At 44.1% G+C, this 17,001-nt stretch overlaps 1 protein-coding gene across 17 annotated transcripts in view; it reads left to right on the top strand.

Moving 5' to 3' along the window:
• Window positions 1-17,001, top strand: part of ATXN7L1 (ataxin 7 like 1) — a 271,983-nt gene that overhangs the window by 27,817 nt on the left and 227,165 nt on the right. For 2 of the 17 annotated variants that reach the window (XM_078343119.1, XM_054237390.2), the window contains exons 1-2: window positions 9,937-10,319; window positions 10,407-10,528. The exons of 14 other annotated variants lie outside the window; for them this stretch is intronic. Coding sequence is in view for 1 of the 3 variants with exons in the window: in XM_054237388.2 (XP_054093363.1) it covers window positions 10,256-10,319 (64 nt within the window). In the remaining 2 variants the exon portion in view is untranslated. Of the gene's footprint in view, window positions 1-9,936; window positions 10,320-10,406; window positions 10,529-17,001 lie in introns of those variants that run through there. One more of the 17 variants, XM_054237388.2, reaches the window with a different exon arrangement.

Here is a 17,001-nt window from a genome sequence, read left to right as displayed (position 1 = left end):
CAAGCAATTTTCCCACTTCAGCCTCCCTAGTAGCTGGGACTACAGGGGTGCACCACCACACCTGGCTAATGTTTTGTATTTTAGTAGAGACAGGGTTTCACTATGTTGGCTGGGATGGTCTCATCTCCTGACCTCGTGATCTGCCTGCCTCGGCCTCCCAAATTGCTGGGATTACAGGTGTGAGACACTGCACCCAGCCCATGTTTCATAATTTATTTAACCAATTCTCTCTCATTGGGTATATTGGTTATTTTCAGGTTTTTGTTATTAAAAATAATATTGCAATCAAATGAATATCCTTATAGCTAAATTTTTGCACACATTCATGATTATTTCTAAAGCATAAATTCTTAGAAGTAGAATGCTGAGTCTGAGAGTGCTATTTTTGAGGCTTTTGATACTTATTGCTAAATTGCCCTCTAGAAATATTGTTCCAATTAATACTCCCTCAGGAGTGTATGAGAGTGGCTGTTTCTCAGCTCTGGCCAATATCTCACCAAAGATTGTCAGCTATTTGATGATTTAATAAGTTCAAATGTTATCTTGTTCTAGTTTTCATTCTTAGGATTATTAATAAGTTTGAACAATTCTCATGTATTTGTTAGCCTTGTGTGTGTTCTTATATGAGTTGCTTTTTCATGGTTTTTGCTTAATTTTCTGCTGGTCTATTAATCTGTTTCTCATTGTTTTCTAAGCGCCCTCTATAGATTAAGGGTAACTTACCCTTAATGACCAAACATTTTCTATCCAGTCTTGCCTATAGGACCAAAGTAGCTAGGAAAACAGAAATGTCCAGATAATTCTCAGACCACATGGCAGGTGTTACTGAATGCTGGCAGGGGCCGTTGGCATTAATAATTATGCTGACAAGACAGTACTAATAATAAAAACTACCATTTACTGAACAACTATTTTATGCTGGGCACTTGGCATATATTAGCCTTTCAATCTTATCACCCTGCAAAGAGCTGAGTAAACTGGGGCAGAGAAAAATTAAATAGCACTTTTAAGATCACACAGCTAATAAGTGGCAGAGCCAGGATTTGAACGTGGAACTGTCCATCTCTACCACCCATGTGCTTTCTACTTTGCCGAGCTCTTTTTCTTGGGGTAAACAATAATCTTACAAGTCAGGTCTTCCTCAGCACCTTCCACCTCTGGACCTGTTGGTTGGCTCTAGAAGAGTCACCCTATCCTGGATTTACCAGCCCTTCTGCTGTACATTGTTTCTCAGCTGGCCGTGTTCTCTAGTCTTCCAACTGCATGCTTTCTCTTTGGTGCTAGAGAGCCTGTCTGAGTGTTCTGCTACTGATAAAGGAGCCCAAAAGATACCAGGACATGATTTCTGTCTCAAATTTCAGGATGAGAAGGTAAAACTAGATCCATCCAGTCCTTAATCTAGTGGCCAACTGCCGGTGATCTTACCTATTATGACAAAGGAGCGAGTTGGAGCGCACATGGTAACTGGTCTTCAGAGGAGCCCTCGCAGGGCACGCACCTCCCATGTAGTCTCTTCTCTGTGACAGACTTTATGTGTGTGTTTTAATAATTGCTGTTGAGATATAATTCATATGCCATGAAATTCACTCCTTTAAAGTTGTTGGTATTAATATATTCACAAGCTGTGCACCCAACACCACCATCTCATTCCAGAATACATTGGTTAGCCCCAAATGAAACTTTGTACCCATTAGCAGTTGCTTACCATTCCCTTCTCCCCTCAGCCCTGGCAACTGTGAATCAACTTTCTGTCTCTATGGATTTTCCCGTTGTGAATATTTCATATACATAGAGTTATATAATATGTGGCCTTTTATGTGTGGCTTCTTTCACTTAGCGTAATGTTTTCAGGGTTCATCCATGTGGTAGCAGGTATCAGTACTTCATTCCTTTTTCGTGGCTGGACAGTATATACCACTGTAGAATATACTACATTCTCTCTATTCATTCATCAGTTGATGGACATTTGTGTGACTTCTACCTTCTGGCTATTTTGAATTGTGCTGCTGTGAGCATGTGTATAAGTTTCTGTGGACATATGTTTTCTCTTGAGTATATACCTAGGAGTGAAATTGCTGAATCATATGGTAACTCCATGCTTAACTTTTTGAAGAACTGTGAAACTATTTTCTAAAGCAGCTGTACCATTTTAAATTCCTACCAGCAATGTATGAGGGTTCTAATTTCTCCATATCTTTGCCAACATTTGCTATTGTCAGTCTTTTTCATCATGGCCATCTTTGTGGGTGGTAAGTGGTATTTCTTTGTGGTTTTGACTTGAATTTTCCTGATGACTACATGATGTTGAGCATCTTTTAATGGGTTTGTTGGCACCTATTGGCCATTTTTAAAAATTGTATTTCTTTTAGAGACAGGGTCTTGCTCTGTTGCCAAGGCTGGCCTCAACCTCCTAGGCTAAAGCCATCCTCCCACCTCAGCGTCCCTAATAGCTATTAAATTATTTCTCTTTCGGTTGAGTTTTAAGAGCTCTTTATTTATTCTGGATATATGTAAGAAACTATATGTTTCTTATCAGATACATAATTTGCAAATATTGTTTCCCTTCTGTGGGGTGCTTTTGGTTTCTTGATGATGTCCTTTGAAGCACAAAAGGTTTTAGTTCTGATGATGTTGAATTTATCAAATATTTCTTTTGTTGCTTATGCTTTTGTTGTCATATCTAAGAAATCACTGTCTAATTTCAGGTCACAAGATTTGCTCCCACGTTTTCTTCTAGGAGTTGTATAGTTTTAGCTATTACATTAGATCTATGATCTGTTTTGAGGTATGCTTTTGTACATGGGTGAAGTAGGGGTCCAAATTTATTATTTTTCATGTGTCTATTCCATTGTCTCAGTATCATTTTTTGAAGGAGACTATTCTTTCCTTCACTGAATTGTATTGGAACTCTTGATGATCAACTGACCATAAATATGAGTTTATTTCTAGACTCTCAATTCTGTTCCATTGATCTATATAATCTAATGCCAGTAACACTCTATCTTGGATACTGTGGCTTCCTAGAAAGTGTTGAAACTGGAAAGTATGATTCCTCCAACTTTGTTCTTTATCAAGATTGTTTTGGCTTGAAACAATAGGAATTTCTTGAATTTCCATATGGATTTTAAGATCACTTTGCCAATTTCTTCTAGAAATACAAAAAAAGACAGGGTTCTTACAAATATTACACTGAATCTGTAGATAAGTTTAAAGAATGCAAGCCACCTTAGCAACATTAGGTCTTCCAGTGCATGAACATGGGATAGCTTTGCATTTACTTAGACCTTAATTTCTGTCAACTGTATTTCTAGTTTCCGTGTATGAGTCTTGCATCTCTCTGGTTAAACTTATTAATAAGTATTTTATTTTTTTATATTATTGTAAGTGAAATTGTTTTCCCAATTTTACTTGATGATTGCCCATTGGTAGTATGTAGAAATACAACTGATTCTTTTTTTTTGAGACAGAGTTTTGCTCTGTCTCCCATGCTGGAGTGCAGTGGTACAATCTTGGCTCACTGCAACCTCTGCCTCCCAGGTTCAAGGGATTCTCCTGCCTCAGTCTCTTGAGTAGCTGGGATTGCATTACAGGCACCTGCCACCATGCCTAGCTAATTTTTGTATTTTTAGTAGAGACAGGGTTTCACCATGTTGGCCAGGCAGTTCTCGAACTCCTGACCTCAGGTGATCCACCCACCTCAGCCTCCCAAAGTGCTGGGATTACAGGCATGAGTTACCGCACCCAGCCCACAACTGATTCTTATATATGTTCTTTTATTCTGCAACCTTGTTAAACTTGTTTGTTAGCTCTCATAGTTTTCTTTGTGTGTATTTATTCCTTAGGGCTTCCTTTTTTTTTTTTCTTTTTTTTGAGAGGGAGTTTCGCTCTTGTTACCCAGGCTGGAGTGCAATGGCACGATCTCAGGTCACCGCAACCTCCGCCTCCTGGGCTCAGGCAATTCTCCTGCCTCAGCCTCCCGAGCAGCTGGGACTACAGGCATGCACCACCATGCCCAGCTAATTTTTTGTATTTTTAGTAGAGACGGGGTTTCACCATGTTGACCAAGATGGTCTCAATCTCTTGACCTCATGATCCACCTGCCTCTGCCTCCCAAAGTGCTGGGATTACAGGCGTGAGCCACTGTGCCCAGTCTCCTTAGGGCTTTCTAAGGTCATGTCATCTCAGATAGATATGAATGCATTTTATTTCTTTTTCTTGCCTAATTGCTCTGGCTAGAACCTTCAATATAATATTGAGTGCTAGTGGTGAGAGTAGATATACTTGTCTTATTCCTGATCTTGGGGAATAGCATTAAATCTTTCACTATTAAGTATGATATGGGCTTTTCATAAATACTCTTTATCAAGTTGAGGAAGTTTCCTTCTATTCCTGTTGGTTGAGTGTTTTTATTAAGAAGGGGATTGGATTTTGTCAAATGCGGCATTTTCTATGTCCATTGAGATGATAATATGGTTTTGCCTTTTATTATGTTAATATGATATATTATATGAATTGAGTTTCATATGTCGAACCACTCTTGTGTTGCTGGGATAAATTCCACCTGTTTCTGGTATATAATCCCTTTTATGTATTGCTGAATTTGGTTTGCTAATATCTTGTTGGGGATTTTTATGTCTTTATTCAGAAGGGATTTGATCTTTAGTTTTCTTAAAAAGTCTTCATCTGGTAAGGTAATACTAGCTTCATAGTGTTGGAGAGTGTTCCTTGTGACTCAGTCTTGACCAATGGAATATGGCAGAAGTGACACAGGAGGCTGGGTCACAGGGCCCTTGCAACTTCTGCCTGTGTTTTCTTGAAAACTCACTGTCGGGATGCTTATTCTTGGATCCAGCTACCAGGCTATAAGAAGTGCAGGACATTTGGGGTGGAGGCCCTCCAGTCAGCATCCCTAGGTGACAGCAAGCATCAGATGCCAGCCATGTGAATGGGCCATCTTAGACATCCAGCTCAGTAGATGTACAGACAGATACTACTGTAGCTTCAACTGACGTCCGATCGTAAGGGAAAACTGCACAGCTGAGTTTAGTCAATCCATTGAACTGTGAGAGATAATAACAAATTGTGGTTTTAAATCACAGAGTTTTGGGGTAGATTTATTACACAGTAATAGAGCAGGAATCCATTGGCTGCAGCCATCCCTGGCCCATACCTTTCTACAGAATTGTGGAAGCATGCAATGGTGTTTTCTTTTCTCCTGTCTCTTGAAAAGGCCCTGAAAAATGAAATGGCCAGAAGGCAGCATTGAAAAGAAGAGGGAACCTGGGTCTTGGAACACCCATGCCTAGGTAACCAGTGGCCTGTTTTCCAAAAGGTGCTTGCCTAGCTGTACTCTGCCTCTGCTCTTAGCAGAGTGAGTCAAAGGCTCACAGGGCTCACACATCAGCCAGCCTTCAGCCGCTTTGCTGCCCCTGTACCACAGGAGGGTTTTGCTTCCTTGAGTGCCCAGACCTGCTATTGGCTGGCATTTGGAGCCATCTGCTCGCTTAGCTTCCTAAATGGATCTGTCATGTGGCATTTATCCTTAATTCCCAGGGTTTTCTCAGGCCCGCAATCGATCTATAAGCTGAGCATCTCAGACCATCTTGCTAATGCCACCTTCGAGCCTGTGGACAAAGCTGGACTGCCATTCTAAAGACAGATATGACCTAATAACCAGAGAAGCAGAACCAGGGTGGGCCCCAGGTAGATGTGGAAGCTTTTGTGAGCCAGTGCAGCCTTCCCAAATCCCACCCTAACCTTGGGGCCACCATTTGCTTGCTGCACATAGGAGCTAACCAAAGGACCCTGTCTGTTGGAAATTCAGTTTCCCTGCTGCAGTCTCTAGGTACATCAGCTTGGTGTGTCTGCACCAAGCTTACTCCTTCATTTTGAGAAACAAATGCTGAAGATTTTGTATCTTTTATTTCAATTTCCATAATATCAAGAACCTAAAGATATACTGTTCATGAAAACAGACTCAACATCATCAGTCATTAGGGAAATGCAAATCAAAACCCCAAGAGACACCACTTCACATCCACTAGGATGACTATAATAATATATATATTTTTTAATTAAAAGGAAAATTACAAGTGTTGGCGAGGATTGTGGAGAAACTGAAACCCTTACACATTGGTGTTGGGAACGTAAAATGTCACAGCCACCGTGGAAAGCAGTTCAGCAGTTCCTCAAAAGATTAGGCCTACAGTCATGCTATGATCCAGTGATTCCACTCTTAGATATATACGTAAGGTCACACAGAAACTTGTACCCCAGTGTTCAGAGCAGCATTATTCACAACAGCCAAAAGGTAGAGCTAACGAAATGTGCATCAAATGGTAAATGGATAAATAGAATGTAGTATATCCTACAATGAAAACTGTTCAGCCAGAAAAAGGCGTGAAATATTGATACCTGCTATAATATGGGCGAACCTTGAAAACATTATGTTAGGTGAAAGAAAGAAGCAAAGGACCATATATTGGATGATTCCATACCTATGAAATGTTCAGCATAGGGTAATCCGTAGAGAGGAAATAGATTGGTGGTTGCCAGAGGCTGGGCAAAAAGGGGAATTCAGAAGTATGGGGTTTCTCTTTGGGGTAGGAAAAATAATCTCAAATTAGATAGTGGTAGTAGCTGCACAATATTGTGGATTGCATATTGAAGTGTACACTTTGGAATGTTTAAAATAATGAATTTTGTGTTATATGAATTTTACCTCAATAAAAAATTCTCCAAAAAAAAAAAAAACCCTTCTACTTTAATGGTTATTGCTGTAAGGTGACAATATATGTTGTTTGCCATGGAAAGGGCCTTTCCCAGTCAAGAAGCAGGACTAGCCAGAGAATAGGTGCTTCCCAGAGTGGCTTGACGTGGCATGAAGAGTATGGTCTGGGAGCCAAAGAATTCTAGTTCTCCATCTCACATTCCAGCCCGGCAACTTCGGGCAAGTTCCTCAGCCTGGAGCACTCTGTTTAAGTCATTCTAAATTGCAGATCTTTCTCTAAAAATGCCTATAAAGTGCCCACTGTGCGCTAGGCATTAGTCTACTAGTCACTGCTTATCCACGAGGGATACAGTTCCAAGACCCGCAGTGAATGTCTGAATCCACAGATAGTACTAAACCCGGTGTCTACTGTTTTTGCCTATGCATAGATACATACCTGTGATAGTTTAATTTTTAAATGAGGCACAGTAAGAGATTAACAATAACAACTAGTAACAAAATGGAGCAATTATAACAATATGCCAGCATCACCACGCTCGGAATTTGGGGCCGTTGTTCAGGAAAGTAAGGATTACTTGAATGCAAGCACTGAGATGCCACAGGCTTCCATCAGATGACTGAGATGGCTACTGAGTGACTGATAGGCGGGTGGCATAGACAATGTGGGCACGCTGGGCAGAGGGATGATTCATATCTCAGGTGGGATGGAGCGGACGGCATGAGATTTCATCAGGCTGCTCTTAACAGTGCACAATTTAAAACCTATGAAGTGTTTGCTTCTGGGATTTTCCACTTAATATTTTTGAATCATGATCGGCTGCATGTAACTAAGACTGTGGAGAGTGAAACCATGGATAAGTGAGGACTTATATATTAGTTCTGTTTTTCAGCTGGAGAAAATGAGGCACAAGGAAATAGAGTACTTGTTCAAAAGGAGACAGCCAGCGAGAGGCCGAGCAGCGTTCCACGCCAGGCATTCTGCTACAGAACCTATGGTCTCACGCTCTGCTCCATGTGGCCTTCTAGGAGTGCCTGACTTCCCTACCTCCCATGGTGCCGTGGGATTCAATGCCATTAGACACTGGGAAACTCTCTTATAAACATAAACACTGTGCAGCACACACAAGGCACAGTGTTGCTCCTGTCTCAGATATTAGCAATGAGAGTTATAGAAAAAACACCTGGAGCTCCTCTGCCCAAGTGGTCGGTCCTGGCTTTACCCAAAATGCATTCCTTCTAGAGTTTACCAAGGACATTAGGATTGCCTTATGTCCAGATTTCTCTGGACACAGGAACATGTCCCTGTAAGGCTTCTGAGAGGACCCTGAGATTGCCATCACTCCATGGGGCCCAAACTTGGGGGCAAAGGAAAACCAGATGGATCCCACAATTCCTGGCACCAGCTTGGGCAGGTGAACATGGAAGGGGGTGCTAACCTCTGGTAAATTATGTTTTTTGTATTTAGAAGGGGGTCTGTAGACAGAATCAAGTGGGAAGTATATCCCATTTCCGTTTTGGGGCTTCTGGTCCTGGAGCCGGTGGAGATGCAGGGGTTGGATAGGGAGACTCCCTGGCCCAGCATTTGACAGCTGGGTTGGAAACTCTTGGGAGCAGGATGTATGATCTGGAGAGAATGTAACAGAGCTGGGAGCCAGGGTGTTGCTCAGATTCTGGCACTGGTAAATCTGAGAATCAGGAAGATTCAGAAAATGTGGCAGAAGAGCTGGTATGTTGGCAGCTTGGACTCTGACACATTGAAGACCCCAGGCTTTTGGCCCCAGGCAGGCATCACTCCCTGCTACCTGCAGCCCTGTGTCTCCACCCTGAAGCATTTCTTCTCTGGCTCCTCCTCTTCCCCACAGTGGCAGGCTGTCCACGCCCGCATTCTCTAGGGTCTTCACAGCAGCCTCTTGACTGGGCTTTTTCCTGGTTTCTGCCTCTCCAATCCAGCTTTACTGCCTCCAGTTTGACTCTTCTGAAACTCAGATCAGATTGTCACTGCTCCTCGACTCATGTCAGTGGGTCCCAGGGGTCTGCTGAGTGAGGTTGGCATATAGCCCCTCACCGTGGCCCTTGTGAGCCCTCCCAGCCCCAGCCACTGCCCCCTCAGCAGAGTCCCTGTGTTCTCCACAGACTACTCACCCTGTCCTATCACTCTGTTCCTGACTGCTGCCTGGGTCCACCTGGCAACTTCCTACTCATCCATTAGGGCCCAATTCAAATGAGGTTTCCCTGACACCTCCCAACCCTCAGACCCTTGCAGAATTAGCCAAGTCTTCATCTGTTTACATAGCACGTTTCAGGTGTTTCTGTTACAGCATATAATAATATCGTATTATATTTTATTTCACCTGTCCTCCTTTCTGGTGGGCTCTGGGTTCCTTTAGCACAGATCCTATGCCTCATTTATATTCCTCTTTCCGTTGCCTGGCACATAGTAGATGCTCAGTACGTGTATTTTCCCATGAGTGTTCATGGGCTCTCTGAGTGCAACAAAGTATAAACTGATTAGTCCTTCCTGCCCTGCATATGAGGCTGGACCTAAGGCTGTCGTCCATGGTGGGGTGTTTAAAATTCTTCCCTCTCCTCTGGGTATCCTGAGCAGAGATGCAGGGAGAAAGGGGAGAAGACTCATCTTGTCTCACCTTGAGCTCTAACTGCCATTCAGACACCCCAGATGGACCATTCAGTGTATAGGCTGAATGGCCAAACAGGCTCCTGTGTGCTAATCAGGTACCATCTTGAACTCAGTCCAAATGGGGAAGCTGCCAGCATTTACACCCCTGTGCCCAGCAAACTGGGAGTGAGGGCAGTAAAGAGTGCCTGGGGCTGAGGCGTGGAAAGCTGGGGGTTGGATCTGGAATGTTTAGGCCAGGGAGAAAAGCCAAACCATCAGGCAATCATCTTCCACATTCAAGTTTTGATTTTCATTTTAAGTGCACAAAATCCACAATCTTTTTTTTTTTTTTTTTTTTTTTTTAATGCAACAGCAACAGCTTCCTAAAAATGTCTCTCAGCTGAGCCATTGCCCATAACAGCATGCCATTTGGCCTTTGTAAAAGGAAAAACCTCTGTATTTGTATCTAGAACACCCACAGCTTAGTGTGTCAGATGCTGCTGGCTAGTTGGATTGGTTGCCTTGCGTGGGTGGCTTCCCGCGGGGGCCGGCTTCCCTAAAGTTGAGTGGGCAGTCCCAAGAGTTCTTCAGTCATTTCTGCCTAACCCGAGGAGTGCCAGGTTTAAGCAGAGACGAGGCTTCGTGAAGGAATGGATTCCTTTGCTTTTCTGTGGGGAGTGACTGAGGTTCCTAGAGTCTTCCTCGTGATTGAAAAGGAAGTACAGGTGTGCTCCAGCCAACTCTTCAGATGAGGCAAGTGGATTGATAATGGTGCATTCCTAGATTCCCAGAGACCTGGCTGGCGGGCTGCCCAGGGATCCGGGAGTTCGAGTCATCTCCACGTCGCTCTGGGCCCTCGGGTGCCAGACGCGGAGAGTAATTAGAAGGGAGTGGAACAATCGGGGAAGATGATGTTTGCCAGCCACAGGCCGTTTTTATTGTCCCCGCGGGTTGGACACCCGGCTGAACCAGGTAGGACGGAGATCAGTTTTATTATCGTCTTTCGGCCCCTGCTCCTCCTGGCTGGAATTTCACAGAAGCTAACCAATCTCTGCACAGGCGACTCGTCGTGTATCAAAAGGCTGAAATCCCTGGGGGTGTGGCCTACGCGGCAGCTGTTTCTCTCCTGATTTCCAAGGATAATGTCAAGTGCCTCCGAGTGTGTGAAATTCTGGCTGAAAGTGAGTGATTGAAATGCTTCTTCCATTAAACCGTCTCCCTTTTGGTATAGGTGTTTTCCTAACAACCCTCATGCAAATAGCTGTGAAAAGTAGGAAATGGTAAGATGTCGAGTGTCTTCAGTTCCTGGCAGCCTGCTCTGCTGAAGCCTTCTGATTTTCCACCAAAAAAAGAAAGAACGGCAGGCAGACCACCAGCCCTCTGTGTGGCCCTAGCCAGACACAGCTGGGAGGCCTGTGCCGTTTTCTTGTCCGCTTCTTGGAGGGCAGGGTTGTGTTAGAACACTGAGCCATTATGGGTCCCTAGGATCACATATTGCGCTTTATTGTCTACACAGCCAATGTAAGTTATTGATTTGCAAATGGGAAGCATTCCTTTCCAACTCTCTTGAAGGAGGCTGGAGGGAAGCTATTTTCCGAGGGAGAAGACTTGGTTCATTCTTTGCAAAACATTTCCTGTGCAGCCCGATTCCTGCTTTTAGGACCTGCGCCATCGTCAGCGAGCGCACATGTGTGGTGTTCATTCATGGGAGAGGCAGGCATTTGGCAATCGTCCCCAGGGGTCCAGAGTGCCACTTGTTGCATGGAGGCCTCCCCTGTTGGCATCGGGCTCGCCATGTGAGTGGAGAAGGGTGGCCAGGGACGTGCTTCATGGCTGAGTCCACCCTCCATGGAGACAGTAAAGTGGATCCCCAGGGAGCCCTCCCATCCCTGCTGGCTTTTGCTGCTCCCTATTCTTGCATCCGCCTCCTCAGCTCTTCCTTCACTGATCATATGTGGATTCTGGCAATGATGCAGCTTTGCCAAGTGAATCTTTTCACTGGCACCCTTTCGTTGGTGCCGTGGACGGGAGGTAACATCATGGTGCCGTGCACACCTTCTGAAAACAGCCAGGTAGTGTATGCCTCCAATCCTTCATTTTTCACTGATTCTAAGATGCCTATTTTATTCACATTTTAACATCTCCAAAGTGGGGATGAAATTCCATGTTGTGTCATTGGTAGTTTGGTTTCTTGTTTCTCACTAATAGATAAAATAATGGAGCATCTTATGGCACTGTAGACTCAAAGAAGTAGGAAGGAATCAGGCCAGTGGTCTGATGACTATGATATAGTTGGGATATTTGTTCCCACTCAGATCTCATGTTAAAATGTAATCCTCAGTGTTGGAGGTGGGGGTGGGAGGTATCTGAATCATGGGGGTGGATCCCTCATGAATGACTTGAGCCATCCCCTTGGTGATAAGTGAGCTCTCACTCTGAGCTCACAGGAGATCTGATCTTTTAAAAGTGTGTGGTACCTCCCCCTACACTCTCACTTTGGCTCCTGCTTCACCTTCTGCCATGAGCAAAAGCTCCCTGAGGCCTCCCCAGAGGCCCATGCTTACACCTCCTGGGTTCAAGCAATTCTCCTGCCTCAGCCTCCCGAGTGAGTGGGATTATAGGCGCATGCCACCACACCCAGCTAATTCTTTTATTTTCAGTAGAGATGGGGTTTCACCATTTTGGCCAGGCTGGTCTCGAACTCTTGACCTCAGGTGATCTGTCTTGGCCTCCCAAAAGTGCTGGGATTACAGGCGTGAACCACCACACTCAGCCTGAACCTATTTTCTTATAAATTACCCAGCCTTGGGTAGGTATTTATAGCAGTGCAAGAACAGCCTAACACAGACTGCTTTCAAAATGATTTCAGATCCTGAGATGTCCTTTGAGACTCTGTTCAGGGCCAGGTGCTTATGGAGTAGGCAGATGTGTGGAGGGCACCACATGCCCTGATGTCTCCCAGTTCCAACGCTTTCTTCTGGGGACCCTTATGCCACCTGATAGTGTTTGCCATCTGTCCCTGGCAGTTTACTTCTCCTTCCCCACTTCTCTGGAAACATCACCCTCAGCTGGGAGCTTGTTTCCCTATCATTTTAAATGTTGGCATCCTATTTTCTCCTGGGCTTTTAACACATTCATCTCATTTCTTAGGTGGTTTTCTGATCTTTGGGTCATTTTGGTTGTTTGGATGACCCTGAAACTCTTGTGTGATTCAGAGACTTCCATTTTTAAGTGTCCAGATACAAGAGGACTTTCAGCTAAATAGACATTTTCTCTTCAACATGATAGAAACCTCCATGTTCTGTGGAGTAGGCATATTCCCTTCGCTGCGATTGTTTGCGGTTCCCGTGGGTTTTGTCTCTGGTCCCCCATAACCTAGCACCAACCCGTGCCCCTTCTCCCCCAGCCTCCCAGGTTTGGGCACTGCCTCTCTTGGCTCTCAGCGTTCTTTTAATTTTCTCTAGGGTTGCAGCTCATGCCAGCTGCTGCTTCCCTGGGTAAATGGGATCATTTCACCTCGGAGCAAGCTTGTTCTTAAATTTTCTGAAGACCTCTTCCCCTCACTTTTTATCACTTAGCTGATTTCCTCAGAAAGTTCTGAGGGTTTTTTTCCCCTTGGTATTCTTCCTCTAAAAACAAAAAAAAAGAAAAAGAAAGGTGCCACTAGTTAAGCTTCCCAAGAAAGTTTCTTTTTCAGAAAAATTTCTGCCTCTGTCACCAGTCTTGTGAAAGTCCCTTCAGTATTTCAGTTATTAATAGGGTTTCTCTGTCCTTTAAGAAGATGGGATTTATTTTGGTTTTATGAAGGGTCAGAAAAGCTCTTGTTGGCCAGAAGAGAAACTGTCTTCATTGTATAGGGAAATATGTTCCAAGCTCCAAACCACTACTTACTAATGAACTTTTGGACTAAGACCAGTGTGTAAAGTGAGGAGTCCGTCTCTGCTGAGCTCTGAAATGGAAATGCTGGTGTGCTGGAGTTCAGGCTAAGACTCACGCACTGACTTCAAGTGAGTGGTCTGCAAGAGCCCACCAACCTGGGACCTTTGACCTCTGGAAGACTTTTTAAAATTAATTATACAATTAAGGCTGGGCACTGTGGCTCATACCTATAATCCTAACACTTTGGGCGGCTGAGTCGGGCAGGTCCCTTGAGTCCAGGAGTTCAAGACCAGCCTGGGCAACATGGCAAAAACCCGTCTCTACAAAAAGTACAAAAGTTAGCCCAGCATGGTGGCATGTGCCTGTGGTCCCAGCTACTCAGGAGGTTGAGGTGGGAGGATCACCTGAACCCAGGATGTGGAGGTTACACTGAGTTATGCTTGCACCACTACACTCCAGCCTGGGTGACAAAATGAGACCTTGTCTCAAAAAAAAGTTACACAATTATAAATTATTATTTAAAAACCAGAGCATCCAGAGGGGCATGGAGTAAAGAAAGTGAAGCCCCCTGCTGCACCCTGTGCAGGCCTCGGGTACCATGCTTCCCTTAGTATTCATCCCAAGCACCTCTCCCCCAGCATTCATGCAGCTTGAATTCATTTTGTTTAGGGGTCACAAGAGTGTTCCCTTGTTTTGGTTCAACCAAAATCCATTCACTGAGGCCCAGAGACCACCTTTAGCCCTGGGAACAATTGGCCCTGGGTTCCCAGTGGGCATCTGAAAGACCCTGGGTTTTGGCTGCCAGATTGCCTGCCATCTGCAGCCCTCTCGTCTCCTCTCCTCTCCATCACAAAAAGGCAGCCTCAAATTTCTTGTGACGAAGAGTACCTCTCCCCATTCTCAGCAGTGCGGCAGGACTCGCTCTGGTCATGTGTTCTCTGGACGTTACTGAAGTTGTTTTACTGTGAGCCTACAGTGTACATGGCAGTACGCTCAGCCCAAAGAGGGAGGCAGAGCAAAGCAGTTGATCTCTCTCAAGAAACTTACTCATCAGAAAATAAGAATATGCCCATTCAATAGCCACACTTTATGAAGCAAGGCAGGTGTGCGTATCAGGATTCTAAAATGTTATGACATTTGACCTTTGCATTTCTGGGCATATAAACTGAGTAAATAAACGTACTTATGCACACAGATTTATATACAAGGATTTTCATTACTCTGTTGATAAAAATGAAAAATTGAAGGTGGCCTCTAGGTCCAAAGATAGGAGACTGGTTAAGTAAGTTGTGATACATCCATTCAGTGGCTTACTAGACATCTGTGTGAAACTAAGCTTTCAAAGTCAATCATGAGGCTGGACGCAGTGGCTCATGCCTGTAATCCCAGCACTTTAGGAGGCTGAGGCAGGTGGATCATCTGAGGTCAGGAGTTCGAGATCATCCTGGGCAACGTGGTGAAACCCTGTCTCTACTAAAAATACAAAATTAGCCGGGCATGGTGGCACATGCCTATGATCCCAGCTACTTGGGAGGCTGAGGCAGGAGAATTGCTTGAACCTAGGAGGGTGAGGTTGCAGTGAGCTGAGATCATACCACTGCACTAGGGTGAGACTTGGTCTCAAAAATAAATACATAAAGACATTATGACATGGGAAAATAACATAAAATATTCATCAAACCATGTTGGATATACTGATTGTAATCAATATGGTCTGAATTACTTTTTCCCAACATTTTATAAAAATGTTCAACATACAGTTGAAAGGATTTTGCAGTGAAATCTTCCTCGTGACTACCACTGGCTGTACCATTTCCATTTTATTATGTTTGCTTTATCATCTGTCGCTCCCCCTTTTCATCCAATAATGCATGTGATTTTTTAATGCATTTTAAAGTAAATTTCAGGCATCAGCACACTTTCCCCTTGACATTCCAGCATGCATATCATTAACTAGTGTTCACTATGTGGTTGGTTTTTTTCTATTGAGGAAAATACTACACACAGTGAAATGTACATTCGTTAAGTGTACCTTCTCTGAGTTTTGACAAATGCATACTCTCATGAAACCAGAATCTCTATTAAGATACAGAACATTACCAATTATTTTTACTACTAAGCACACATACTTATTTGTATATGTCTATACCTGTGCACTGGGATTCCAAGGCTGATTTTATTTTCTTCACTGTATTATTCTTTACTTTCTAAATGGTGTGAGTGAGTACATCTATTTGTTCTTTTATTTAACGGATATTCATTGATATAGAGTGTGTGTGCCAGGCTCTGCCCTAATTCAGGGGCTCTAGGGGTTGACAGGACTGCAGAATTCCCTGCCTTTATGGCACCTACAATCTAGTAGTGAGTGGCAAGATGAGTGAACAAAAGATAATACCCCAGTGAGACAGTGAGTGAGGGGCTGGGTGTGGTCAGTGGAGGCTGAATGATTTGAGAAAAGAGTCATTGAGGATCAGGAGAGTCTCAGGGGCCTGGGGACCAGCAGGAACAAGGACCCTGAGGCAGGAGGGGGAAACGTGACAGGATGGGAGGTCAGAGGGGGAGGCACAAGCCAAGCCATACAGGGCCTTGTAGGTGATGTGAGAGTAAGGACTTGATCCTGGTGTGGAGAGAAGCCGTTAGAGGGTTTTAATCAGGGGAGTGACTCGATCCGATTTCTGTTTTGAAATCTTTGCTCTGAGGAGAATCCGCTCTTCTGGGGTAAACGTAGAAGCAGGGAAGTCAGAAAGGGAGGCTTGTGCCGGGGTGGCAATGTGGTTAGCAGCTGTGAGGGTAGAGCTGGCGCTGCTTCCTGAGGGATTAAAGGTGGGATGTGGGCAGGAGAGGAGTCTAGGAAGATTCTCAGTTTCTTTGTCTAAGCAACTGGGTGAATGATGGTGGTCTAACTGCGATGGGCAGACTTGTGTAAGAAGCAGGCTCTGGGGAGGAGAGAGATCAGGAGTTCTGTTTTAGACATGTTGGGTGCAAAGTAGAAACTTCACCTTTCAGGCAGTGGCTGGGTGAGCACTGGAAGAAGGGGAGGGGCCCAAACTACTCCACGTTGTTGGTGCACAGAAGGTGCAAGGTCATCTGCAACCACCTTGGGGGCAGATGTGGTTTGGAATTCAGAATTATTCAAACTTTGGCAAGGTAATCGATTAACCCTCACCGAGGTCTGGGGCATTACCTGTCATCAAACACAGAAGGTATTTCGGTAGCAAATTGTAGTCTTCACACTTAAACAGTTTAATAAAGACTAGAAATAGTCTCATATCAGTTCAGGTCAGGTGTTGTTATAAAGGCAGTTTTGTCACCACATTAGGTGAAACTTGGTTTCAGAGCTTTTGAGTTTCTGAATTTCAGAAAATTAGCAATCCCCTCTCTAGTCTCAATTTCTACTCCCCAAATGCAAACACTTTGAAAAAATTTTTCACTGCCCTTTTCTATTTACTTCTATAATGTAAAGTAACTGGGCTTTCCTGCCATCTCTAGATTCTTAAAAGCTTTGTATTATCTACTAACTTGCTACCATGGAAAGTGAGGGCTTATTTCTTTGATAGGCCCTCTGCACAGTGCACCCCTCCTCCATCCAGCCTTCCAATATAGTCACATGGTCATTTTTCACTAAATCGGCATTGGAGACTTATATTATTATGGCCATGTGAGTATTATTCACAGCTGAACCACCTGCCCTACTATTATTACATGTCCTTCCTTAAACAACTCTGATTTCTTCAGCGAAGAAGCAAAATATATCAGGGTATAAGGTAATACAGAG

Source organism: Callithrix jacchus, chromosome 11 (genome assembly GCF_049354715.1).
Source record: "Callithrix jacchus isolate 240 chromosome 11, calJac240_pri, whole genome shotgun sequence".
NCBI classification, from domain to species: Eukaryota; Metazoa; Chordata; class Mammalia; order Primates; family Cebidae; genus Callithrix; species Callithrix jacchus.
The sequence above is the reverse complement of the archived record's forward strand: the minus strand, read 5'-3'. Positions and strand labels throughout refer to the sequence as shown.